Source organism: Takifugu rubripes, chromosome 14 (genome assembly GCF_901000725.2).
Source record: "Takifugu rubripes chromosome 14, fTakRub1.2, whole genome shotgun sequence".
In the NCBI taxonomy this organism is placed as follows: Eukaryota; Metazoa; Chordata; class Actinopteri; order Tetraodontiformes; family Tetraodontidae; genus Takifugu; species Takifugu rubripes.
In genome coordinates this window covers 12,462,093-12,489,606 of record NC_042298.1, presented here as the reverse complement: position 1 = coordinate 12,489,606, position 27,514 = coordinate 12,462,093, and the positions used below count along the sequence as shown (strand labels likewise).

Here is a 27,514-nt window from a genome sequence, read left to right as displayed (position 1 = left end):
TCCTCTTGACGAAAACCAAAAATAAACCGATGCTTCCAGGTATCTAATTCAACCCAGGGAGCCGAGTTTTGGCTAAAAACCATGAGAAATAAAGTTCTGTTCCAGGAAGTTTGAAAAATACTCCCAGCCCTCTCAGCAATGCCTTTGCTCCGCAGGAATCTTATTAGCAGAACTCTTCAAAATAACCCTCCAAAACGCTAATAATTGTGAAGATTTGTGAAAATGCACCAGCTTATTAATCATTGTCCCTGCGGCATCAGATGGATGAGGCATTAACCGCGGGGTAGTTTTGGATTAAACGTTTGGGTTACGCGTCAAAATAACTGTGTACACGTGAGATAAAGGAAGAGTTTTGCCATCCCGGCATCAACTGGTCGAATTCTCAAGGTGTTGACTTCATTTCCTTTTGTTTGGGGGAAAAAGACGCCGGGAATAAAAGCTCCTTTGTTACGTTTGTTTGCTTGTGGTTGGCGACCGTCTCCTGGCACCGCGCGCCGCTCTGGGCCTGTTGATTTTGCTTTTCCGTTGGCCCGTTTGTAGCCGTCACTGGGTGCAATTAAACTGAATCTGTGAGATGAGCATAAGAACAAATCTGCCTCTTGGCAATGCAAATAAGGGAAGGCAGAGCTTTGACATTTTATCAGGGTAGAATTGCAATTTAAACCACAAATTCCTTCTTGTAGGATCTCATATCCCCTTTTCGGCACTGACATCCTTGGAAGGTGTTACAGGCCTGTTTCCCACTACGGCATCAATAAAATGTTCTATTATAAAGGACCGACTGTGACGCTCAGAGAACCACTGTGCTGCCACTTCAAATGACCAAACAGCTGCTCTATTCGATGGGCTAATAGCGGTGGAACCGGTCACACCTTCGTGGAGCTTTAATAAAACACATCCATTTTCCAAAAGAGCCCCCGCGAAGGCGCAGCGAAGCGCGCTCCATTCATTCCTCGGTGGTCAGATGTGGCGCAACAGCGAGGCCTGGGTTTGGTTATGAGATGAAACGCGTTGAGAAACGCAGCGGTGTGAATAAGAACAAATCACCGTATTCTTTTCGGACCCTGTCGGAGTGTAAAGGATCAACAGAGCGGTGAAATCACACGCAGGCGTGAGCCATAAGTGGTTCCACACTCGCGTCTCTCGTAAACGCTGCACTATGATGAAGTTTATTAGTTCTAGAGACCTCGAGTTTGGGATGAAGTTCACTTTTCTCAATGCATGGATGTAAAACAAATACACATGTGTTATTTTGTCCTTAAAACTTGCTTTTTCTTCCCCATTTTGGCATGTGAACAGTACGTAAGTTTGTGTATTTCAGCGTTCACTCTCACGCAGGGTTAAACAGAGAAAAAAGGGTCTGAATTAGCTGGAACCCGTAACAACAGCCTCAAACCTCGACCTTCCGCCCAGCTAATGATGCCGCTGATGAGGAAGATCTAGTCAAGGACAGCGGTGACTCAATGGAAACACTTATTCTCAGGTCTGCTGCTGGTTGTGTGTGTGTGTGTGTGTGTGTGTGTGGGGGGGGCAGATGGATGGACACTGACTTCATGAATCACATGCAGACAGCGATCAGTTAAAGGCAAACAGCCTGAAGGGCTGCAGATGGCCCCCGTCAGGCCAAATGGGAATAACGTCTAAAAGTGCTCAGATTAAAGGAGTAATCCTCAACATCTGTATAAATCATCTCCAGTCCCATAAAGGTGCTGAAAGGCGACGGAACGTCTTTTTCAGTGTAATCAAGGCCAAACTGTCTGCTGTTTCCTTCCAGCCCATCTTAACGTTAACCAACATAATTAGCTCTGCAGCCTAATGGACCCATGGTGTTTACACTCATTCTCTGTTTGCGCACGTGTTTAAAATTAGGATGCGGCGCTCTGACAGGTCTAATAATTCACCCCAAGATGGTGCGTCAAAAAGAACATGTTGTCATCAAAGCAGCAGCTATAAAATGCTTGTGTGTGTATTAAATGTCTATAAATACTGTTTTCTGATGAGTGAGTTTATGATGAATGATTATCGTGTTTCCGTGCGTGCGGACAGGTGCGTGTAATCTGTGTTTGTGGCTGCCGCCACCGTGTAACTCTAGTAAACATCAAGGCAGCGCTTTGTCTTGCTGAATTAACAAATCTCTCTCATCCGCCGCCACGTGCCGCCTTTGAAACTCACACCGCCGGCGTTCGCTTCAGGTCTTTGAACACAATCCTCCTTAACCCGTCTCTTCCTAGTATGGAATCATAATCCAGTTACACGTCCACTCATTAGTGCCTTCTCACTGAATCTCATTTTCAAGGGCCGATCTGCTGGAGCTCTGATGATCAACTGGGCCCATTTTGCACTAATATAAGGACGATTGATTGCACATGAGCTACGTTCAAAACCACGTCAACACATTTCATAATCTGCTCTCCAGATTTGAGGTGCACAGAAAGTTTCAACCCCAAAAAACAAGACATTGACAGTTTGATGATCTAAAGTTGACCTTATTTAGCTTCAAGTTTGACCTTAACTCCTTATGGGCCTGAGTTCTTATGAGTCACTTAACTGATTTAAAAGTGATTACAGAATTCCATTTTATTTTCTAACATTGCTCATTTTCAGCCCCCGTTATCAACATGTTACGTTCACATATTCATCTGCGACTGCAGTAAAATGCCAACCATCGTGATCTTACAGGGCTTTGCGGCACCATTAAACTCTTTTTGATTTAAATTTTAAGTGCTACACTTTCTGGCTTTGATGCATCCAATTAAGACAAAGGTCAGTTTTTCCCCAGTTTCTCTGCGACTGTGGTCCTGATCCTCTGGCCACTGGATCCCAACAGGAACACCAGAGCCCTCCGAACGAGTCTGTGTGGTCTTGTCCTGTACACCTGTACATCAGTCTTTTGTCCACCGAGCGTACGTGCCTATGTGTGTGCCAGCGCTCGTTTACCTGCCCTTTGGGGCAACCTTAAAGCGTAGGCGTTGAGCTTCAAAGATGCCGGCGTGCACGGCGCTGTGTGAGGCTGCATGCTGACAGGCTGCCTTTGATGAACAACTATTTACTATGAAACCTGCACGTCACGACGCACCGATTCAACAAGACTCAGCCCGGATCCTCCTCGGTTCAAACCCCATTTGTGTTTGTCAAAGCTGTTCACGGATTAATAGTTGCGCAGCTTTTCACCAGCACCCAGGACGCGCTCCGCGTGTTTGCTGGAGGACGTTTCAGCCTGTTTGCTGTTTCAGGCAAGCGGCAAAAGTGTTCACGTCCGTTCCAAGTTTATCCGACGAAACTGGACAGCGCGGCCCGACACATCAAGTACCGGCTTGCAATATTTCTGTGGTTACAGAAATATATTGACACAAGCGTAATCACTGTATATTCACACAATTTGCACCTTGAAATCACTGCTGGATGCATGAGAGAAAACACTTCCAGGACTTCCAGCAACAATGGCATGTTTAGAAAAACGGGCGAGTTAAAAGCTGCACACCACATTCTCAGAGTAGCAACCCGCCATAAAGTACAATAGGAGAAGAGCCTGACTGTCTTAAGGCCACTGGTTGTGATAGTTTGATGACATATTAGACAGCATCCTCATTTCCCGTCTTTTCTTCTTACTTTTGTTGTCAGTTGCTGTCAGAGCTTTGGTATGCAGACTGAGAAGAGCGAAGACGGATGCACTCAGCCAGCCGTGATGGCTTAAACCCAACCAATTTTGGGATGAAGTGCTGCTATCAAAACACCACTCCTGCGGCCATCATCTGAGGACCTTGGCTTTGATCGACTCCCGGAGTTGGAAACAAATTCAGCAGGGTGTGAATTTACCAGAAAATATGGGATGTGTCAATGTTGGATATGGAACAACTGCAAAAGTGGACACATACGCATACACACAAAGAAAAGGCAGATTGCACATGCATGTATGTGTCATGTATGTGTCATGCAGCAACTTGCGATGACGCTCCAGTGATGTTTAAACCCCAACTTGATAGATTCCTAGTTTCAACAACTTTTTTTCTTAAGAGATGAGTTATTAGAATCAGAGCTCCAATCAGTCAGAGGTAACAGATATTGGTACCAATATGAAAGTTTTTTTGCAACCTCTGGCCCCTAGAGGGCGCACTCTTGTTCACGTTTACTTCGCATGCAAATATGTACGTACGTACGTAACCACACTGTGCTGCAAAGCTGAGTTGTAAACTCACTGATAAGTACTTCATCCCAGTGCTTTCAGGGTTTAAAAAACTTAGTGGAACATCAAGTGTTTAAGGAAAATACAAGTTGATAAAGAATTTTATCAGACTTCCTGCCATGTGGAACGGTGGCAAAACAGAGTTAAGGCCTCCGACTGTTTAAAAGTGCGATAAAGAAACACAGCAGTCAACAAGACGCTATCAAACCTAAATAAAATACAGTCATGACTGATAAACACACGAGGAGATCAACATTCTGGTGAAAGAAAGCTTTACTGGGCCTTTACTCTCCCACCTGCTCGCCGTCAGACGCCTGACTGAGGTTGGAAAAGCCAGATGCGACTGCTGGAATCTGAGCAATGACAAAGGCAGATCCAGGAGGAATCTCTGAGAACGATTCGCTCTTCACGTCGTCATTAAGACTTCAAAGCGGCTACAAGAGATGGAGGGCCTTTCAGCGCCGACGCTGCGCCTCATTCTCCGGTGGACGAGTGGCAAAAGCGGAAAAAAAGAATAGAGCGAGGGAAGAGAAGGAGGAGGGAGTGCGTGTGTTGAAGAACCTGTCTTTGATGACGGAGCGGCAGGAAGCAGACAAAAGTTTCTAAAACTTCAAAAGAAGTCTTTTTGTAGCACGGGTCTCTCTTTCTCCTCGCTCCTTTATTCCCTCCGCTCTCCAAACATGTCTTTACTAATTGCCAGGCTGTGTCCTGCCCTTCGCAGGCTCTCCACTCCTCTCAGGTCTATTCAGCAGGGAGGGGGGGTTGTTACAGCAGGAAAGCCTAATAACCCGCGCTGAGTGGGACAAAGGAGCCTGCAGGTCGGCCACGAAGTCCAGGCCCTAATGAGTAACGACTCCTTCAGTGAACAAGCAGGTCTGTCAATGGACTGGCCTATTCTGGAGCTGCTGGGGGGGGGGGGGGATTTTAGCCTATGGTCAAGACAGATTGTGTAAAAAAAGTAACTTCTGACCAACACTGATTTGTTAAAACAGATGGGTCGTCTGCTTGTTTTTGGATAAAATGTCAGTTGCTACGATGTTTGTGTTCCGTAAAACGAGCTCCGAATGTGGACTTCATTTGGAATAAACTGGTGGGTCAACCAAGAAAACGGATCAGGTTAACCAGCACCAGCCCCATCCAACACTGTAAAAAAATGTGTTCTAAAAACCTGCTCCACATTTTGGTAACACTGGTTTAAACTTAACTTGGTGTATGAGTGTGTGTACCAGGGGTGTGTGTGTGTGCTGTTACCCCCTGTGTGGTACAACAGTGATCAGAACAAATCCCCCAGCCTGCATAATGGCCACTAAGCTGTCTATTCAGCACCACACGGGTCCCCTGCTGACTCCTCTGATCAGGTCTGAATACCAACACTCACCCACTCACACTTCCTCCCAGCTTCATTGAGAAAATGTTATATCTTCTTTTTCTCTTCTTTTAAAAAAGAAAAATTCTCTTGTCTTGTCCACAAATCTGTATGGATGGAAAATATCTCAAGACAGAAGATTCTAATCTATCCTTTGTCTTAGTGTGTGTGTGTGTGTGTGTGAGTGTGTGTGTGTGTCCAGTTTTAGGAGAGCTCAACCCTTCTACTGGGAGACTGTGGAGGTGTTAATGTTGCATGTCAGAGAACAGGAGTTATGAAGGGAAGGATGTTGAAGCACCTCATTTCCTTTTGGTGGTGGGTGGTTGACAACGGAGGTGTGTGTGGGCGTGTGTGTGTGTGTGTGTGTGGTGGGGGGGTATGCGGGTATCTACATCTACAAGCACCACTCCAGGAGGGGTGAGTGTGTGGAGAGGTTTGGCTGTTGCTCTCGCAACGCCTGAGCGTCCTCCCCGATTGATCATTAGGTGGTCTTTACTTGAAATCTTTATATTTAAGTGTAACTGGTGATATGACTGGTCTTACTGGTCTTACTGGTTTCGTTTTACTACTCAGAATCGAGGGGCACTGAGAGGTAACGGCTCCCTGACGTGCATCCGTGCGTTGGATTTGAGAGCTGGATTCAAATGTTCTGTTAGCGCACCATGACGGGTCCTCTGAGGTCTTCCGGACCAGCGTTAAAGTTCCGTGGCCATCGCTCCTAAGGAGCTGCACTAATCCAGATGGGGGATTTCAATCATCAGACTCCTTAATCTTAAATTCTCCCAGGAACGAGAGCGGCTACACTGTTAAGTCAGCAGCAGCCATGTTAACAGATATTCTGTGAATGTTGCAGTTGGGAAACTTTGGTATCCAGTGTTGGGCTGCAGTTTCCATTTATAGACTCGGACAAATGAAAGATCATTTGATGTAACAGATATGTAACTAAAGCCGCTATTGCATAACAAAGGGTGAACGGAGAAGTATTAGAATGTAAAGGCAGTGAAAAAGACACTTTTTTTCTTGATATTTCATCCGTTCTCTCATAGGACTGTTCCCCTTCCCTTGAATCTACCATCTACCGCTGGAGACGTCCAGTCTAAATTAAATCTTTACAAAACGAGGACTGGAGCTATTTTGAATCAGCCCAAATCCGCAAATATTCCCTCTGTGTTATTTAAGGGCAGCGTATTCTTCATTATGTCAGTAACGGCTCGCTAAATCAAACCATGTGAGATGCCGCTTTTGTGACTTATATTTTAACGCCGTGCCCGCTTTGCCAAAGTGCACGCAAGAGAAGAAGTAGAGTTACACCTCATGTGAAGGGACTGCTGTGGAAACACAGGATGAAAATCCATCACACTTTTCCAGCAGCGGATTAAATTAAAGACACGTTCACCCTAAAAACAGAAGGCCAGGGGCAATATGGAGAGCAAGAAGCCAGCAGCTGCTGAGAATGAATCCATTAAACACGATTTGAGGAGGGACGCTACTCAAATAAGGAAAGAAGAGAGTTTTAAACAGCCTTTAAGTTGAGAAACTTTGTGGATGGTGTGTGTTTTAGGGAGGATTTCTCCTTCGGGCTGACTCACTGCTCAAGCATTGAGAAAGAGAGCTGCTGACTGACAGATGGCATCCAGTTCAGAGAGCTGAAGCTAAAGCTATCTGACTCCCATTAGGGTCCGAGGAGAGCCGCGCTTGGCATTCACTCAGATATTCAATCAGCAGATGAGAGTCGGGAAAACACACGGAGGCGGGTTGTGCCTGATGCGAACAGAAGCTGAAAAAAGGTGAGAAAACAAAAGTCCAGGAACTGAAGGCGCTTTTAAAGAGCTTAAGCGCTCCTGCGTCTGCGGTCTAGGGATCCCAACGCCCAGAAAACGGATCCACAGATGTATCAGTCGCACCTACGACTCTAAACTGCTCCTGGATGAGTGCGTGTCCTGTGTGGCCCCCTCTGGCCCTGGTTTGGAACAAGGTTTAGCAAAAATGGAGCACTTTTTAACTCACTGTTGGGTCAAAAGACGCTGGCTCTAACACGAGTCCCGCTGTTTCCCCCATTTGCTCTTTGGCGGATGTTTGTGTTTGCAGATACAGAAGATACGCCGGGGATGATCCCTGCTGTGTTTTGAATTCAAGTGCCACTCGAGAACCTGTCGGGACACGGACTTCCAAGACTTCCATTCTTTTGTCGTTATGCAGACTTGTTGACGTCTCCAGACAGGAGGGCCAGGAAAAAACAAGATGTCTTTTCTTTCTCTCCACCTCCGTCCTTTCCCTCTACTTTCCGCGTCTTTGCTGGAGGTGAAGCGAGGCAGAACGAGAGGATGCGGGCCCGGGCCCCTGAGGGGCGTGTACGGGCGCGTGCGTGCGTGTGATGTGATGTGGGTCCGCATGGAAAATGAAGTTACTCTCCTGTCTTATCTTGTCAATGTACACACAACAGATACAACAGATCCTCTCTGTGGCTCTGAAGCTCGGCTGGACCCAAAACGGGAGGAAAACTTTGGGAAAACCCATGTCAATAACCCCCCCCCCACACACACACATGTTCCTTCACACACACACGTACCAGCATGTTTACACGGCCGTTCTCCACACGACCGCGGCGCCCTGACATCCGAAGCGACGGCTTTGTCTAGCATGTTGTTACAACATCCACTGAGCAGATCTGTCATAAATCCACCCAGAGTTACATTTCTGAGGCACCTCTGCCCTGCAGGTCACACCGACGGGACAGTAAGGAAGCATTTGGCCTCTGTGGTGACCTGGCATCTTGACCACGCCCCCCCCCCCAGACAGAATTCCATCTACTATTGGGTCAGCAATGGTGGATCATGAGCGCGTTTGCCGTTTTCCCCTCTCAGCCGTCGCGCTCCTCTCGGGTCGGTCGGTTCTGGATGAGCGGCTCTTTCCAGGATTAAAAACTGCACAAGATGAAGCACCATTTAGCTCCTCAGACCTTTCAAAAATAGCTCAAATTCCCAGAACAGCTAAAATTTGAGACGGCGCTAATTGCATTTGAAGTCAAATCTAGACAGGAGACGGAACTTCCTGCTCAAAATTCCAGACAAATTCATTTCCCAGATCTTTATTTTTACTCCCTGGATATTTTAATTCATGTTAAATTTACATGTAATCGTCTCTTCCATTTCCACTGTATGGGAAGTGCTTTTTTCTCACGAAATCAAAACACTTCCGAGCAAACAAGAAGGCAACAAAAATGTGGTGGAGCGACTTCTCCACAGCGTCGCACAAACAAAGTTGTTGTTTTCCCCACAACTTTGACTTAAATACCACAAAGACAAAAAAGGAAACGAGCAAACACAATTTATTTCTGGCTGCAAAAGTCAACAATATAGTTTATAAAAATAGAGCCTGAACCCCACCGCCATTTACGGCGTCCTTTCTGAAACATCTCATCCTCTGTGTGACTCAGAACCCCCGAATAAAACCCAGTGAAGCGCGAGATCCCGATCAGCAGCTCAGGATTTCTCCAATGAAACCGTTTTTGCAAAGGGAAATCGCTGGTTTCAGCTGAAAAAGAGACTTAACCTATAAATACAGTTCTAAACGTTCATCTGTGTGTGTGTGAGAGTGTTTGTATGACTCACACCAATTAGCCTACAGACCTTGGCCACCTCGACATCCTCTCCAGACAAGGCACCAGATATCTCAATTAAAAAGTGTAAACTGAGAGCGTATGAAAACAGAGGAGGTAAAGGGATGAAGAAACTGGAACAGCGAGAAGAATTTTCTGTGTAAGGCGACACGATGTGTTTGCTTTTGGCAGGAAGACAGCTGCGGTCTCACAATATGTGCAAGTTTTAAATGTTAACGGACGCCGTAAAGTAAAGAGACACGATCCCGAAATGTTAGAATATAAAAAGACTGGACATCAAGGTGTCACCTCTGGTCCTCATAACTCACTACTCCAATATTCTTCCATCAATCTTGGCGAAAAGAAATCATTTATATCCTACTGTGTTTTATATCTTTCCTCGTTGCCCTACAATCGGGACCAGATGTCAGATTTGGGATTTTTACAGATGTCTGTGGCTTCGCCTTTTAAATTACCACAAATCATCACGCTGGCTACTTACGGACGGGCCTCCATCCATTCAGACGCACCGAATTTTGGAATTCTGTATTTCTCGAAGAACACACGGTTCCTCCCTTCTCTTCCTGCTTCCCTGACTCAGCTCCAGACACGCTCCCATTGTCATCACATCTGGTTTGAGAAACGTGTTTTTTTAATCGTCGACAGCAGGGAAAAAAAATGCTGCCTTTCATTAAAAATCCAGCATCAGGCGACATAAAATGAGAGCTGGAAGCAAAAACCCCAGGCCTTCAATAATCTGAGTTTCATGATCCTGGTGGTCCAAGACACACATGTATGTGCACACAAATAAGCACACACTTACACACACAAACACACACTCACACACACAACAGTATTTACTCACATTTTCCAACCAACACGGAATAAAACAACACAGAAAAGCATACTCTGGCTTTCTCTGCCAAAAACACACACACGCACGCACACACACGCGCACACACACACACGCGCGCACACACACACGCGTGCACACACACACACACACACGCGCGCGCGCGCACACACACACACACACACACACACACACACACACACACACAGCAGCAATCTAATGTGATTATATCTGTGGAACAAGTAGGAAACTGTTAAAAATTAGGAAAAGAAAAATTATGTTGTAATAAGAAAAAGGTGTGAAAGTGAAGGAGATGGAGGGGCAATAAGCTACAGGTGTGGGCTCATTACTGCAAAGTGGAGGAATTGTTGAATATGTAGAGCTGGACCACACAGGAGAGGAGAGTAGGGCAGAGGAGGGGAGGAGGGGAGGAGAGGAGAGGAGGAGGGGAGGAGAGGAGGAGACAAAGCAAACGTGAATACAGGGAGAAGGCCAACCCCGCGACTAACGAGTACAAAGGGAATTATCTCATCCTTAACCGATGAACACGGCCGGGAACAATTGCTCGCATTCATCCCCCCCCCCCCCCCCCCCCACACACACACCCACCCTCAGTCTCCACATCACTGCAGATGCTGAAGCTATGAAAACGCCTGTTTCCACCCTAACTGCTTCCCCCGCTGTGGCACCGCTCCCCATTTGAATCAGAGGAAGGGAGGAGGGGTTAGGGGGGCGGGGGTGGGGGTGGGGGCGACATTAACCTGGACGGACACAAGTGTGTCACCGATGCGCCGCTCGTCGTGTTTGAGCAGTCGTGCATCAAATTGGTGCGCGCGCACTCGTGTGAAAGTGAATGAAAGAGACAGCGAAGGGGAGAGGGGGAGACGGGCGAGGAGGGTGGGAGGGAGAGGGAGGCAGCAGCTGTCTGTCTGGATGACCTCAGCGGCAGCTGCTGCCCCCCAACCCCAACCCCAGCCCCCCCCCCCAGCCCCCCTGCCCTCTGTATGCCAGCTCGCCTTTGAAGTTCAGGTCAAGACCGATGCAGCTTTGGATTACATACCAATAATCACTGCTGCAGATAAAAGGATATTATTTACTGCCAGAATGTCACACTGCACCGATGCCGGCCTGCACGACGGGGACGCGTCTGCGGCAAAGCCGGTTCCGTCAGCAAAACGGGTTTAACGTTCGCAAAGTTACCAGGAAAATCCGTGGGAGCGGGTAAAACGAGGGAGATCCGGGTGGAATATCGGGACTAGAGCTTTGAAGTGCTGCAGCAGGACAGAGAGAGATGCGTCGGCCGGATTCCTGGAATCACTGGAACCTGACACACAACACGAGATGCAGAGAAACCCATGGAATGATGCGCGCACACACGCACACTCACACACACACACTTCTTCCCTGCAGGTATTTAGCTTACGCAGACATGAGCTGAGTCCCAGTATAGAAAGGAAAACAACTTTATTTGAGTCCGCGGGGTCACAACAGACCGCGGACGCCACATTGCATCGTTTTTCGAGACAAACACATACGGGCAGACCCGCTCGTCCAAACCGAGGCGAACATTCCAACCCATATAGCCTGTTTTTTCTCCCTTCTTCGATTCATAACACACGCACACCTACACGAACACACAAGCGGCGCCTGATGACCTGTGCAGACTAGATTACTGTATAACCTGACAAATTATATCCTACCAGCTCACATAGCAGAGTCAGTGGGGAAAAAAAGACAACTATCCTGAAACTTCACGTCGTTAAAAAGAATGTGTGGGTGCTGTAGACTAAATGAAACGCTTTAATGAAGGGGGAGAGAACCCAGAGAGGATTATCTCAATCAAAAGAGCAAAGAGATGCAGGTTTACTCGGTATAACCCAGCCTGTCATCAGGAAGCCAAAACAGCTTTTCAGTCATTTACAACCACATCTCTTCTTCTAAAGTCTTCCGCCGGTGTGTTGTGGCGTATTTCACAGGTTAATTGTATTTCACGCACCTATAACGATGAGCGTGTAGTTGATGTTGACGCTGCCGAACCCGTTGGTGGCCTTGCAAATGTACGTCCCGGCGTCCTCCGTCTCCACTTCCTTGATGCGCAGGGCGTGCTGCATCACTCGGAATCGTGTCCACCCGCTGTGGATGTTGCGGCCGTCTTTGGTCCACATGATGAGTGGTGGCGGGTCGCCCTCCACCGGGCAGGGCAGCTTCATGGTGCGGCCCAGCCGGGCGTTCTGGCGGTGGGTCACTCGCTCCGACACCCTGGGCGGACCTGGAAGGAAAGATTAGGAGGGGAACTCTTATTAGGTTGAGTCTAGACTTAAGAAACCAGATTACAAGTAATGAGATTAGAGTGATGAGAACCAGACAGTCAAGGAAATCAAACAATTAGATTTCTTCATGTGCAGCAATGGAGCCAATTATTGAACCGCTAAATGTGATGCTAACATGCTAACTGTTTTATGTGGTTAAGGCCACGTGTACTACACACACAGCAGTGGCAGATCAATGTCTGCTGTATTATTCAGTAGAAACCATCCTAATACAGCCAGGAAGCAACTTTCCCACCTCAAAAAAATGACCTGATTCTGAAAAAGAGACTTTTCTCCCCCCCTCCCAACAACAGAAAATACAAATTCAACCAAGAGAAAAGTCCCGTCCTTTTCCCAGAGAATGGTTTCAGCTCTAAATCTGTGGATTATTGGAAGCATTAATTAGGAATAAGTGTCAACTGGTTTAGGTTAAAACGCTCTCCATAAATACCACCACTTATTTCCCCAGAAGCATCTGAATAGGGCGTTTAACACACGCAGGAGGCTCCTTTAACCTCTCAGATGTTTATGATGGTTCAGCTAAAACTCTGACATTTCAACGCAGCAGATTCCCAAGGCAGCCGACTCGCAGCCAATATCAGCCCAGGATTGAGACATAAATTCAGGCGTGACCTTGACCGCTCAGTAGTCCGTTCACCATGAAACTGCACACTGGAAAAACAGACGGGGGTGAAAGAGCAGCCTGACAAAAAGGAGAGGAAATTAGAGAGCGACAGAGAGAAAAGGGAGCAGATAGAGCCAAAACGATCCAACTGAGGATGGTAAGGAAGGAAAATGTAAGGAACATTGGAAAGGCCCAAATTTTAGGGAGTGGGGCTGAGATGAAAGGGATGATTTATAGCGAACGGGGGTGCAGCTCAGAAAGAAAAACAGGAAGATGGAGAAATGAAGAGTGTAGGAGTGGATGGAGTCGTACTTCTTCTTGACTTTCTCATCACTCCCCCTGGGTTAGAACAATGCATCGCAGGTCACCATGTCGCAAACAGAGTGTCCTCAACCGGCTACAAAGGGCAATTGTCAGGCGAAGCATCAGAAAACAAACCCCCTTCCTGCTACGTCCTGCAGTCCGCCAATGATTTAAAGAAGCAACAATGGCTGGTGTGACTGGAACAATGTACCCGATAAAGACTCATCTGAGGACACACAGCCGGGACAAACACAAATTAATCCAATTAATACAAACGCCAGTTTACCCAAACACAGCTCAGTTACTGCAGAAGCCTTTACAATCTATTGTCCTACTGCACACAGGCCATTTCTATTATTCTGAGGTTCCTTCTCGTCTACCTGGGGTGGCGCTCTGAAGGGGCCAGGCTCTGTATTGGAAGGAAGGTCAGTTGGCTCGCGTGCTGCTCGAAAATACCGCAAGAGCGAGCGTCAGCGAGCGCACAGCCGCGTTCTTTTAGCGTTAGCAGTTGTTTTTACATGGGGGCAGGAGGCAGACGCAGTGATTGACGTCAAATGTGTGAAAAAGACATTAGTCACGCAGAGGTATTCACAGGAGCCCCTCTTCCCCTCACTCCTGGATGGGGGGGGGGGGGGTGTTCAGCTGCATGGCTTTCTCATCAGGGGCCCAGCCGCTCACTCTGCTCCTCACCTCCCTTTTCTTCTCAGGTCCAATTTATTCTGTTCTTATGCATTTTTGATCTGGTTCTGCAGAATTTTGGGGGGTCTTATAATAGGGAAAATTGCATTTCTGGTGGTGACATCAGCTAACATCCAGCAGTATCTTTGGAATTCATGTGAACTCAAAGATTTTGGACAAAAGCTACCCCGACTGGACAAAAATTCAAGGTCTGACTTGGATTGGAGCTCACTGTGAATTAACTCTCATGTTTTGGGTGAGGATGTCTCTTATTCTCTGTTGTTGCATATTTTATCTATAAAAATACTGCCTGGAGACACTGGGCCCGCTCTTTCTCTCGCTTTCTGCCCGACTGAAATCTCATTCCTCTGAACTCTTACCACTCCCCCGTTGCCTCTCGCTTTCTTGCCCTTCACCCCTCGTTTCCCCTCACTACCTCCTCCTGGTCTCCTTTTTTCCTGTCATCACTCTTTTCTCCTCTTTATTTTTGCTCCTACTCCCTGTTCTCTATTTTCTCTTTCATCGCAGTCATTGTTGCCATCCTCCTCAGTTCATGTCATCTTTCTGTCCTTGGTGAGCACACACACACGCACGCACACACACACGCACACACACACGCCCTCTACCCAAACCTCTCTACTTCTGATGATTAACCTCTCCACCAACCCTCCCCGACGGAGGTAAAATGCTCCAGCAACCTTTCTTCCTCCTTGTCCTGCTCCTCCTGCTCCTCAGTGGCCCATGAACTCAGTAAAGACTTTTCATCCGTCTCTGGGGGCGAAACCAGAGTAAAAAACATTTTCCCCTCTTTTGAACGACACCAGGTCACTGTGCGTGCACGTCCACATGCTAGGCTGCTCGACCTGGGACTACTTTTTTCAGAGCATTAACACAATCATCTTTTCATGTTAGTCACCCTTTCCTCAACGAGGTGACTGTAACTGTCTCTTAAGTCCATTTGGAGTTTAGATTTCTGCTCGCCTGGCTTGCTAAGACAACACGAAGCACCCTGAAGGCTGCCAGTCTGATCCCGGACGCAAACACACCCTTTTCCACTCTTGTGTATCCACAGGGAGTGTGTAGGTAGCTTATATATGCACGTGTGGCGTTCTGCCTGTCATGTCAGACACACAGGCGCCTCACACAGAGGCAGAGCCTTCACATCCACATCTGTGAGGAAGGAGGTCATTTCACACCGGCCACAACACAATCCACTCGTCTCATCGAGGATGGGGTTTTGCAGATTTGTCAGGCTCCTCCGAGTGATCCACAAGCGCAGGCTTTGTTTTTCTGGCTTCGGCTAACAAACACTGCTAGCGGACCTTTGCGTTTTCACACGCCAACCACGGCCGACGCGCTGTAAGGCTGATAAAATTCGGCGGGTTTTCTTTGGAGCTCGGCTCCGTATACAGCCGAGGCCGCCGTCAGTTGATATGGCGGGTGCCATTTCCCTCGTTCGTTTCCGCCAAGACGGGAAAAAAAGAAACGCTAACTCGTCTACCAGCTGAGAAAGATGGATTTGGGATTCGTTTTACCATAGAAGGAGAACACGAACGCTTACTGTAGAAATCCTCTCCCATTTCTGTGGACCCGATAACTTGGATGGAGATTTAGGCCTTTTCGTGCCCTCGACGTTCACACTGGTTTCAGATTCTGACAGATCTGCAGAGTCCAACTGCACGTTGTTGTTGGCACGGGAGCAAGACTGCAGCGAGGGAGGGGGGCAGAGGCGGAGGAATGCTTTTGATGGAGAGCGTTTAGCAGCGGGCAGCGTGATATACTGCATAAGGTAGACGTACGCGTGTGCGCACGTGCATACGCTGGGCTGTGAGTTGTGCTCCACTGGCAGACAACGCGGGTCAGGGGGTCACCATTGTTGTGAGATCAGTTACAAAAGCAACATTAATCTCTGCCTTTTATTAGAGTTTACGAAACGAATGAAGGAAAATTTGAACTTTGGAATTGGTTTAGAAAACCACACACACACACACACCTACCTTAAGTCTACGACTGACAAACCAGCACAAAGAAAAACAATCAGCAACCAGAAAAGATTTGAGGAATCTGCTGAATGGGTCAAAAAGCAATTTGATCCTCTTTGGATCTCACACACGCAGACACACACAGACACACACAGACACAAACGCACACTTTTTCTGCCTGTTCTCCTGCTCTTCACCGTTCTTTCATTCGGTTCAACAAAGACAAAGACAGGGTTTAAAAACATGCTGGCAGCCCAAGATTAAGGCTAAGAGCCGTGAAACAACTACCCCCGAGCACTGTAGAAATCTCCTCAGGTTGGTTTATAACACTTTCCAAAGTTCAAACACAAGCGTTTCTCCTCCGCTGGGGTTTCAATCAGAAATCTGCAGAAAAAGCTTGGAGAATTTGTGAATTTCTGTTAAATTGTGAAACCCCATAAAAATGTCAAGACGTCCTGTGAAACCTGCGCTTGGCACACCCAAAATAAACACTGTGGTAGCTTCATTAAGGGAAGTCCGGAAAAAATGGGACTGAGGCTTTAAGGAAACTAGGAAAGAGAACTCAAAGTCCCGAAAACCACCAAGAACTTGAGGGCAGCCTGAACAACATTCTTCTAACGCTTATAAAGAGCTTTACGGAAACCACATCATGCACAGATCTGCCCTTGTGTGAGCGTGCGTAACAACTTAGTCTGATTGTATAAATGCAGATTAGGGAAAGTGAGGTGGCTAAAGTGGTGGGAGAAAAAAAAAGAAAAAAAAGCACTAAAAGACTGATGAGGGCAAGACGACAACACAAATATATCCAGAATTAAGGGATGGAGTCCGGAAGGATAAAGAGATGGGCCCTAATCCGCACAAACAACTACCTGCTACTCCAGGAATTCCAGAGAAAATACTGAAGATGTAAGAAAGTGACATTTTAATGAGCACTCTGGATAAAAAACCACAACAGCCTGCTTTACTTTCATTGCCTGAGTATTAGGTTTACATCCTGTAGGGGGGGGGGGGGAGGGGGGGTATAAATAAATAAAAACAGCAAAAGCTTCAGGAGAAAAAAATCTCTGTTAAGAACTCGCAGTTGGGACTTGTTGAAATCCGATCCGTCAAAAACAAAGACCTAACAGGAAGTTTGGGCCTCCTTACAAGACTAGTAAATCAGGTATTAGATTTTAATCAGCATTAAAGCACTTGCTGCGGGGGGGGGGGGGCAGGGAGGCAGGTGGGTGGTAATACAACACTGCATGCACAGTACTGTGTGTTTTACACTGTGGTGCCATTAGAAATGCATCGATCCTACTGTGTGTCATCACTGCCCCCCCGGCAGGGGCGTTCATATCAGAGGATACAGTGAATCCGGCTTCATGTCCCTCTCACTCACTCACAGTTCAACACGCAAAACGAGGCTTAAACCGCTTTATTGTGAGAGTGTCGTCAGAGCGGGCGGCAGCAGGTGCTGTGTGAGTGTGTGTGTGTGTGTGTGTGTGTGAATGTGAGGAATCTGAGGTCAGGTCGATTGACTGATTTATTCTGTCACTGTCTGGTTACAGTCACCAACTGTGAACTTCTCAACGGACCCTCACAGTAAACGTCTTTACGGTAACTACATTGATCTAAAAATGGCTTCATAAACACGTCCCTAATTATAGAAGCTTAACGCCGCGAACTGTCTTTGTCTCCTCGAGTCGTGTGGATGAGGCGGGACGTCAGTCAATGAAAAAAATCAACCATTATTTTATGTGGTTGCGGGTTTAAATCCTAAAGCAAACCAAATACCTCCAAGTGACCCAAACAGTGGGATTTACAGCAGGCCAGACCAGCATGTTTCCACCTCAACATGAACATGACTCCATGCTGGCAGGCCAAAGGTCAGGTCTTAATCCTGTGATCTACAGCATGGCGACAGTATTGAGGCCGAGCCTGCTGTGGCCCCGACGCCACAGCTTCACATGAACCTAAGCAGAAATGGAAAGTTGAAGAAACGTTTCCTTGTGGGAACTTATCGCTCTTTTTAAAAAGCTGGATATGTACATTTAGGCATGCGTGACACACTGAGCGCTCGGTGGTGAGCCTCAGCGAGAAGGAGACTCTCTCCTGGGCTGGCTGCAGATCACAAATGGTTTCTCCTTTGGTTTCCTTGTATTTGACCCCAGTCTGCCCCACCTATAGGGAGCTGTAGCATATGAAAGGCTGCTCCACAGATGCTAATTACAGCCATCAACATAGAGACTCATTCCATTTCTCATTACTGATCCATTTCTGTTGGAAAGTGCTCTCCATGCACTACCATCAGAACATGGCATGGCTTTTTTTTTATTACTAATTATTTAGTGTGTTTCAGCTAAATTAAAGTTGTCCAAAAGGGGGGGAAGTTTTAGTTATGACACTCACTAAAGCGACGAAAAACATGAGCGTGAGAGCGTCCTCGTTCTGACGTTTATCAGTTTTTAGGAGACAGAAACTGTTACTCATTAACTACAGTACACACACACACACACACACACACACACACACCTGCTGTGGGCGGCTTCAGAGATAAATATGTTGTAATGGGGCCTTCCATATTGACAGTACAAATGAACAGAAGACCAATAAGCAGACCGACCGTTCCAGCGCTCATGTAAACGTGGTAATGTGGAGGTAAACAGGCTGTGTGTCATAAATCAGCTTGATTTTGCATGTAGGTGACCCTGGAAAACAAGGAACACCGATGCGTTTGTGCTCCAGAGCGTTTAAAAAAGATAAACTCTGTTTAAAGCCGGGGTTAGAGAACAGGATTTATTGGTTTTATCCGTCCAGATGAATCCAATACAAGGTCTTTCGGTACTGGCTGGTGCGATACGTTTACGGCTACTTCCGTGAATGATACATTCACAAGAACATGGAATGATTCCCAAATATTGATCCGGGTGCCACCATCTGGGCTCCGCTAAAATAAACAACAACGGTCATGTCTCCTCCTGGATTTCCTTCTCATCTTCACTACATTTCCTCCTTCCTCCCCACCTGTGTGTTTTCTGGTTCACTGGGTGGGGAGGCAGACATTCCAAGCATGCACATATCACAACACCCAAGCACACACCGTGCACACACAATGTACCCCCCCCCCCCAACATTCCACACCAATCTTCAGCCGTGACTAAGTCCATTTATTCAGCTCAGGTCACTGTCTCCTCTTGGCCTGGACTCTGTGCACAACCACCACTTTCGTTATTCAAATTTTCCTTCGAGGGAACGAACGCTGGGAAGGGAAAACTACCCGGACAAAGTGTGGCGAAGAAAATCAAAGCTGCTGCTCCGACGTACAGATCCCGTTACACGCAGAGTTTCAGACCTGCACGCACGACACGCATGCTGGGAAGAGAATCGCACATATTATTTCAGCGAGTTGGAGGAAAAAAAAAAAAAAAAGAAGTTTGTGTCGCGGCTGTGTGAGAGCGGGAGTGTGTGAGTGTGTGTTCAGGCACAAGGAGTATTTGCCATGACGCACAGGCTGAGCAAGTACGGAGCTTGAGAGGTGCTGATTGATAGTGGACACTCTGAACACCCCCCCCCCCATCCCCACACACACACACACACACACACCTGAACTCTCTCAGTCATCATGTCACTTGTAGCTGTCACCCCGGGCTAATCGCTCTGTCGGCCTCTCTCCTGTTTCCCTTCGCTCCGTTTCTTATATTTTAAACGGAGGTGTGTGGACACACAAAACACTAAACAATCGTTGCAGCACTCCCAACCGGAAAATCTTTGTTCCATCATCACTACTGATAAAGTGAGTAAATCACCGTGCACAGAAAATCCACAACGCAGCCCCGAACCGTGACCCTGAAATCCACCAAACCTTAACCCCCGGTACCAGAAACGGGTCTGAATGGGACGTTAGGAGAGAGCACATGTGTGCACAGGTGTCTGGGTCGAACCAAGGTCCTGTTTTGCTCCTCAAATCTAGAAATGGAATGAGGGTGTCCAATCAGGAAGCAGCCCCGGTGACCAGCGGCGTGATTTATGGTGCTGATGACAGAAGTGAAAGTGAAACCGCTCTGATCCGTTCAGGTTGAGTCGGCTCTTCCGCTCCGTAATCACCCTGTTCGCGAATGGTTCAATCTCCGATACGTTTAAGGTCAATCCTTGATTTTGTGACGCTTGCGTGCACCCAAACGCCCACCATGGCAAAGGAAGTGAAAGCAGAGAGTGAGGGAAATAAAAGAAATCCTCCCTTGCTTCAATTTTACACCACGTGTAACTTTAGGACGTTTTTCACGAGCGTTTGGGGAGCATTTTGAAGTTCGACACAGTTAATTTAGTTGCACATTCATGTGCAAAAGGCATCAAAAACAGCACTTAAAGAAAAAAAATCCAGTTTAGCTGCTTGGCTACATCACCAAGCTTCCTCCACAGCACCAGGGGATGTGGAAGGCCCAGCCCCCCCCCATCCCCCTGCCCTGCTGGGTTCTTTAAAGCTCCACCAACACCGCTGGCGAATCCCAGAAAGCAGACCATAAGTACCTTTGTTAATTACATGTGGAAGAATGGGCCCGTTGTGTCCCGGCGCGTTAATGGTGCCAGCACAATAGAGGGATTAGCGTGGATAATACCCACGCTGGAGAGGAGCGGTGTGGGGACGGGCCGCGTAGTGGGAAACCTGGCTTAGCGGCCACGCACCAGCGCTGCACCATCAGGGTTATTACACTCGCACTAATGTAGGAAGAGTGTTTATGTTATTACACACAGAATGGGTGAAATTTGTGAAATAAACCCCAGCAGCTTTGGAAACGATTAACCGGCGCGGGACGAAGCGTCCGCTTTGGTTTCATGTGCTGATCAGAAATAGTTGAGTAACACTGTGTCACAACACGCCAGCTAAGACTCGAGGTTGTGAACTTCTGGCTTTCATCTGTGGGGAGTTCTTGTGCGGTGTAGACACACATGGGCATTTAATACATTTCAGAGTTGAGTCAAGTCATGTTGATGAATGAAGTCAAAACTTACGGGTCAAAACGTTCCTCCGAGGAGCTTAACGCACTGAGAACTACCACTTTTGAAAGATCTGGCAACTTTTTTTAGTTTAGAAGTCAGCAATAAAGGAGCGCAATATGTGACAAAATCGGAGAACTTCCCACCGAGCCTGACATTCTATGCATTTCCATTGATGACGTAACCCGACAAAAGTCACTCCGGGGTGTGTTAGGATAGAACAGGATCAGATATAGCAGCACAACCCTCTCACATTAAAGAATTGGCTGCAACACAAGCTCAACCTGCCACAGCTAAAAGTTATCAGAGCTGGGAAAAGTATTTCCAAAAGCTGTCCCCTTTAACATCCTGCCCCGATCAGCCTCCACTTCCCGGGATCAAAGGTCATCTGCATGTCTAAAAACAACATGGGAGAGAGAGAGAGAGACAGAGAGAGAGAGAGAGAGAGGCTGCTGACTGTTCAAAACGCAATCACACGTCAATCACATTTCATACTGAAGTCAGAATGCTGCTCCTTTTTTAGTAGACAGACAGACACAGACAGACGCGGCCCTGCTCAACCCCCCCCCCCCAAAAAAAAGCTCAACAAGGGTCTGTGTCTCTTGTCCCAGCGATCACTTTTCAACATCTCATTTGTAACGCCACCAGTGAAAAAACAGCTGGAGACTCTGTGTGTGTGTGTGTGTGTGTGTGTGTGTGTGGGGGGGGGGGGGGGGGGGGGGTAGGTGGGGGATAAAATAGCTGGAAAGGCTCTGCTTACAGGACAGGAGGGAGATAAAGAAGCAGCGGAGACAAAGAAAGTGGCAGAGGAATTAAAAGCTCAGATAAAAACAGTGACAGGCACAAGAGGCCGTGCAGAGATAGAAGCAGGGGTGATGAAGAACAGATAATTAGTGGGGTGACACACTACCTTTCACTCCTTTTTAGGAGAACCCATCCATCCTATCGCCCCTTCACAGAAACCTGCTCTGTGCTTCTAATGTCATCTGTGATTTTCCAACCTCCTCATTTTATCGGGGCATTAAATTTAAGATATCCTGTGGGAAGGACCGGAATGTTTGAAGTGATGCTCGGCAATTTGCTCCGCGGTCCGAGAGACCCGGAGGAGAACCGCAGACAAGCACACGGTCCCTCTGACCCCCTCCGTGGTCCACAGGTTGACCTCTGACCCCCAGCGCTGTAACACACCAAACATACCCCCCAAATCCCACTGAAACCACAATATGGCACCGTGGCGCCACGGCCAACCCAACGCTGAGAGACAAAGAAAGATGGGGGGGGGGGGGTTTATTATCCAGCCTTAACGGCCATTAACTGATTTTGTCACAGTAAAAAGTCACTATTTCCTCTTCTATTGTAAACCTAAAGTGCCTGTTTCTACCTTATCTTGTTAACCTGCTGCATCCATCCACACACACACACACACACACTCAACTTCACATCCCCGTGACACATTGACCACCCCCACAGAGAGCGTCAATACAGCCCCATTACTGCCCCACCGTTAGGAGAGCCAAAGCAAACACTGAGTTTATCTGCGTGCGGGCTAATAACCTTTAGCATTAGCGGGCTGTGTAAAACTCTGGGAGCACAGCAGGGTGCCAGGGAGAAAGGTTGACCCTCACAGCCCAACATTCCCTGGGTTATATTTGGAAGCCCCAAACCCAGACACACGGGCGGCCTGCATCTGAAAAGTCCTTTTATCATATTTTCGTTGAAAAACACAGGCGGAAGACAGGAAAAATGATAACGAGCCTACAAATATGTCTGATATCCGTCAAAAACCTTTCAGCTAAAGTGCACTTTTTCCAAACACCTGACAAGGCAACATTTGGCCCTGACATTAGGATTTAACAAGAGGAACTCCTAGAGTCATATGTGCCCTTTGAAGAGGCCTTTTGTCTGTTAATCTGTATGTAATTACCAATGACACGCTTCCACGGAAGGGCTGATGGTCGCCGCATGTCCCCAAAACACCCCAAAAGGCATCTTCATTCATTAAGAGTCAAATCAGGCCTCAGTGCCCTTTTAAAAAAAATTCCTGCCCTAATTTCCCCCATTTCTACCAGAGGGAAAGTATCGTTTTTAAACATTGAAATACACCGTCTCTCTCTTGTGGTGTGGGTTCAGCTGCCGACCGAGGCTGACGGACAGATGCTAGCCAGCGCCATCAGTCCATATAATGCTCGTCAGCATGTCAAATGGTATTTACGATGGTAAGCTGCGACTTAGGACGCTCTGCATGCTTACGAATCAGGGACGGGGGGGTGGGGGTGGGGGGGTCACCGATGTGAGACGATGACTGTGTGTTTACAATGAGGTAAAGTTGCATCTGTCTGTGGTATGCAGCTGTTTACTTAAGCAAGAGGAAGGTGCCTGCTCTCCCCATCAGGACACAGAGCCCTTCCTGTCCCGAGCCGCGCCGGACGCTTTTATTATTAACAAAAAAAAAATGCTGTTAATCACTGATGACATGAAAATCAGTGTGAAATTCACCTGATGAATATGACCTCCAGGCATTAGTGCGTCATCTGTCAAACTTATGGTGATTTCTGAGTTTTAATTATTTACTCAAGGGGTAAAGAATGCATTTAAATGCATTCGTCTTCATTCCTTCATTTATTTATTTTATTTTTTTTATTTGGGCTGCCACTGCATTCGTTGTCATGACTATACTTTTTTAAAAAAATGCAGTTTACGTCAGTGATCTAATTAAAATGATATTGACACATTTCATATAAACTAATCATCAGTTGTCTTTATGCAAAGGGATTAAAGACATTGTAAAAAAGGCTGTTTGGAGCTGTTTGTGCGTGAACTGTTGCATTTGTGTGCCTGTGATTCTCTCTTGCATATCTCTGCTGGCGTTAGCGTGCTAATTACCTTCCACGGTAATGAATGTGTGGGACGCAAGAATGTGTGTGCACGCTCACTAGCGTCTCCCCGTTGCATGCGGCTGTTTACACTTCACACAATGTGACTGAATTTTCCTTTTCAGTGACTTCATTTTTTTTTTTTAAAAACTCTATACTTAGCTTCTAAAAATAGCACTGATGCAAATCATGGCTCAATCGATGGTGCATGCTACAAGATCTAATTTCACAATCCTGGACGGCTGCTCAACACACTGATGATAGTAAAGGCTGTGCGCTGGTGCCGTTGCCCGTTTGGGTCTTCTTTAATTCGACCGTGCACAACAGCAGAGACAAACGTTTCATGTTTTCAATCCCAAACCTAAAAATTCAGCAGCTCCCTGAACTTCTCACCCATCAAATATCCTTTAACTGACAAATTAGACCCCAATATGATAAGATTTTGCCACAGGGACCCCCACATATGATAATAATTTAGATGTTTGGTCGCCGTCCTTTTTACGTATGGATGAAATTAGAGAGAAACCACGGCCCATGTTTCGCTGGAACCCCCCTACAGGACCACTTAGGAGATCCTCAGATCACCCTGTACAAAGCATCTTTCCTTTTTTTTAAAAACTTCTTACTGTTACCGCATATTTTCGGTATCCGCATTTGTCTGGGACATAAATGTGAGTCTTCACATATCGTGCTTTAAAAATGGCAGGAATGTGAAGCCGCCACTAATTAGCCAACGTGCTATAAACGTGGCGGAGATGAGAGAGACGCTGAGGGCTCACAACAGGCAAATTTGAAACCACAAGTGTATAATTGCACGGTGCAAACCTCAGGCCAGAACCAAAACCCGAGCGAGCATCCGTCACATCCACACACGCACTTGATCTCTTTCAGCTGCTTGTTTGGGTCCTAATCGGTGTTACACACGCAAAAAAACACACAACGCTGCAAAAAGGCAAATGTATCAACTGCGTGTCATTTAAAGGGAATATTTTACTGCGATTTCCTGCTCCTGGTGTCGGATCATCCATCGATTTTATAAATAAAGAGCGGATTTGGCCCCTTTGGTGCCTCCGCCTGTATGAATAAAGCGTTCCGTCCCCGTCACATGCACCACCCTCACCTTTACTGCCATCTGCTAAGCTAGTTACATCACCTCGCTTGTAAAGCTCTTATCGCCGTCTGACCCAAACACCCCGCGGTGGCCCACCCCCCCCCCCACAGCATCACAGCTACAAAATGTGTTTCCCAGCGGACGGCCGGCACAAACACGCAGTCATGTGGTCCAGAATCCCCCCCCATCCCTGTTTGTCCTCCTCTTTTATCATAATTCTGGAGGGCTCTTTTTCTGCTCCTGCAACCCCCCCCCCCCCCAGCAGGCTCTGGTTACACTGACGGGCTGCAGGAGCGTGGGGGAGGTGTGTGTGTGTGGGGGGGGATGCTGTGGCCCAGCACAGCAAACATCCCTAATAGGCTAATCTAATCTCATCTCTGCAGTCTGTGGGCCTGTGTTTACTTTCAGGCCCGTGTCTGCGCGCCGGCCGGTCCTGCTCTGCTCAATGCTGCTTTGTTCCCGCTGCGAACCCGTCCTTGGTGTGATGTCTGGAGCGGGCGCCAACCCCACGACCGTCCGCCGGCTGGAGCGGCCTCTCATTCACACGCCGGCGCCGTCGCCCCGTTTTCTCCGGGGGCCCGACGGGGGCTCCGCCGCTTTGATTTAGACCGGGATGAAAGAAACCCATCAGCCAGCAGAGTAACCAAGGAGTGGAAAAGCACACGGCCGCCTGGCAGGTTGGTGGATGCCTGACAGTAACTGAATAACCTGTCAAAGTCAAAAGTTCACGGACGATCTGAAGGCGTCGTTGAAGTGCAGCCCACCGCGTTGGGCCCCCAGCAGCTCGGCTCCCAGCGAGCTGCGATGCTTTCAGAGGAGAGAGAACCCACCGAAGGTTCTGACGGCCTCGTTCAGCCTCCCAGAACAAATCAGATGTTGATTCAGGTTCCCGACGGTCTGTTGATTTTCCCCATTAAACTAGAGATTTGGCGACGTAAATATCAATGTCACACGACAGCGCGAAGCCGTCAGCCCTCGTTTGGGTTTGGACTTTTCAACCTGAGAATCAAATGAACTCCGATGGGTTCTAGGAGCGACACAGCCGGACATGCACCTCTATCGGGTCATTTTCCTGAGAAGGCTTCCCCACAGCGCATCCTGCCGTACTGCTACTCACCCCTCGCACCGGCGGACACCAGAACCATCTCCAGCAGCGCAAACACCAGGAAAAGCTCCATCCTGGTTCCACTTTTAGGGACAAACCTCAGTCGGTTTAACCTGAAAGGACACATCGCAGTTTTATGCTTGACTCAGAGATTTCCACACAAATCAGCTCAATTACTTATTTGCAGCAGGAAATGAAAGGAGCTGTTTTGGCCAAATCTGATTAGTTTTTTTTCCACCCTTCACATCCAGCAGCTCCGCTCGTGTCCGTCTCCTTGAACTGCTGTCAAAACTGATTCCAGCTTGATGAGATTACAGCATAATTAATTGTCGACTGTCTGACAGCTGGAGAGCACAGACGCAGCAACATGCGTCGAAGGGGAGGGTGAAGAAATTAGGATATTTGCAGATTGCGATCGAAAATAGGAGTCCAGGAGTCCAGGGGTGCTACCAGCCCCGCTGTTTTCCTTAAAGCTTGACTCCATCCACCTGCTCAGTGGTTTAAATCTCAAATCCACCACATAAATCTGATCCTACTGAGACTTCTCCTCTATCTCTGACTGCTGTCTGTCAATCTCAGACCTGACAGGAAAGAGTCCAGTGCTGCTCAAAATCAATAGATTCTTTAGAATTGACGACAAGTGATCTTATTCTTTTTGTTGTTTTTCTTCCCACAAACGCAATAATCACGAGAGGCAAGTTTCTTGACTCAATTTAACTGAATCCCAATTGAAAAGGAATCCACACACAATGAATCTAAATCCCCTGACATTAATGAAGCATTGCAACCACGTCATTTTTCTCTTAATATGAAGTTACAACCGCTGAAACAGTATAAATCTGCACACTTGTGACATAATTATAAAGCTGGTTCACTTACTGTAACTATTCCCAGCCCTGATGATGAATCCGGTTATCTGCACCCGTGCACCTACACCACAACTTCACAAGATTGAGATAATTCTTAAAAGAGAATTAATCTAAAAACCGCGAGGAGGCGAGTCTGCAACCGCGGAACTCAAAAGTTCAAAAAATAAAAAATAAAATAAAATATCTCCACAGAGTAAAAATGCGTAATAAATGCAAATGAAGGAAAATGGAGTGTAAAAGGTGGAAAACACGTCGGTGAGGTCAAACACGTGAGCGAGCAGAAGTCAGGCTGTAGTATTTGTGAATGACAGCCGCGTGGAAAAGGCTCCGGCTGAGGACGAGGACGCGCAGCTCCGAACAACAGCGCGTGTTTTCCGCCGACTCGCCGCGCAATTATCCGCTAAATCACCGCTCCGAAGGCGCAGCCCGCAGCGGCGTCGCCGTCCAACATTTCAGCCGCAGGCGAAACAACAGCAGAGGGCTCGGCGCGGAACGCGAGGAGGAAACTTTCAGCCAATCAGAAGAGAGGCCAATCAGCGAACCGACCAATCAGCGAGCGGGAGGGTGGCGGACAAATTTGGAGCGGTTTTTTTGGGGGGGGAGAGGAACTAAAATCATAAGAACTCAATTATTAAAAACCCACACCGATATTATAACGATAACAACAACAATAAAAATGCAT

At 47.4% G+C, this 27,514-nt stretch overlaps 1 protein-coding gene across 2 annotated transcripts in view; it reads right to left on the bottom strand.

Annotated features, from left to right (window-relative positions):
* Positions 1–27,311, bottom strand: part of fgfrl1a (fibroblast growth factor receptor like 1a) — a 43,440-nt gene extending 16,129 nt beyond the window's left edge. The window contains exons 1-3 of one of the 2 annotated variants that reach the window (XM_003970570.3): positions 26,843–27,311; positions 25,976–26,076; positions 11,997–12,269 (exon numbers count right to left, since the gene is read on the bottom strand). In XM_003970570.3, coding sequence (XP_003970619.3) covers positions 11,997–12,269; positions 25,976–26,036 — 334 coding nt within the window. In that variant the 5' untranslated portion in view covers positions 26,037–26,076; positions 26,843–27,311. Of the gene's footprint in view, positions 1–11,996; positions 12,270–25,975; positions 26,077–26,140; positions 26,319–26,842 lie in introns of those variants that run through there. The other variant, XM_029847139.1, reaches the window with a different exon arrangement.
* Positions 27,312–27,514: the final 203 nt, after the last annotated feature.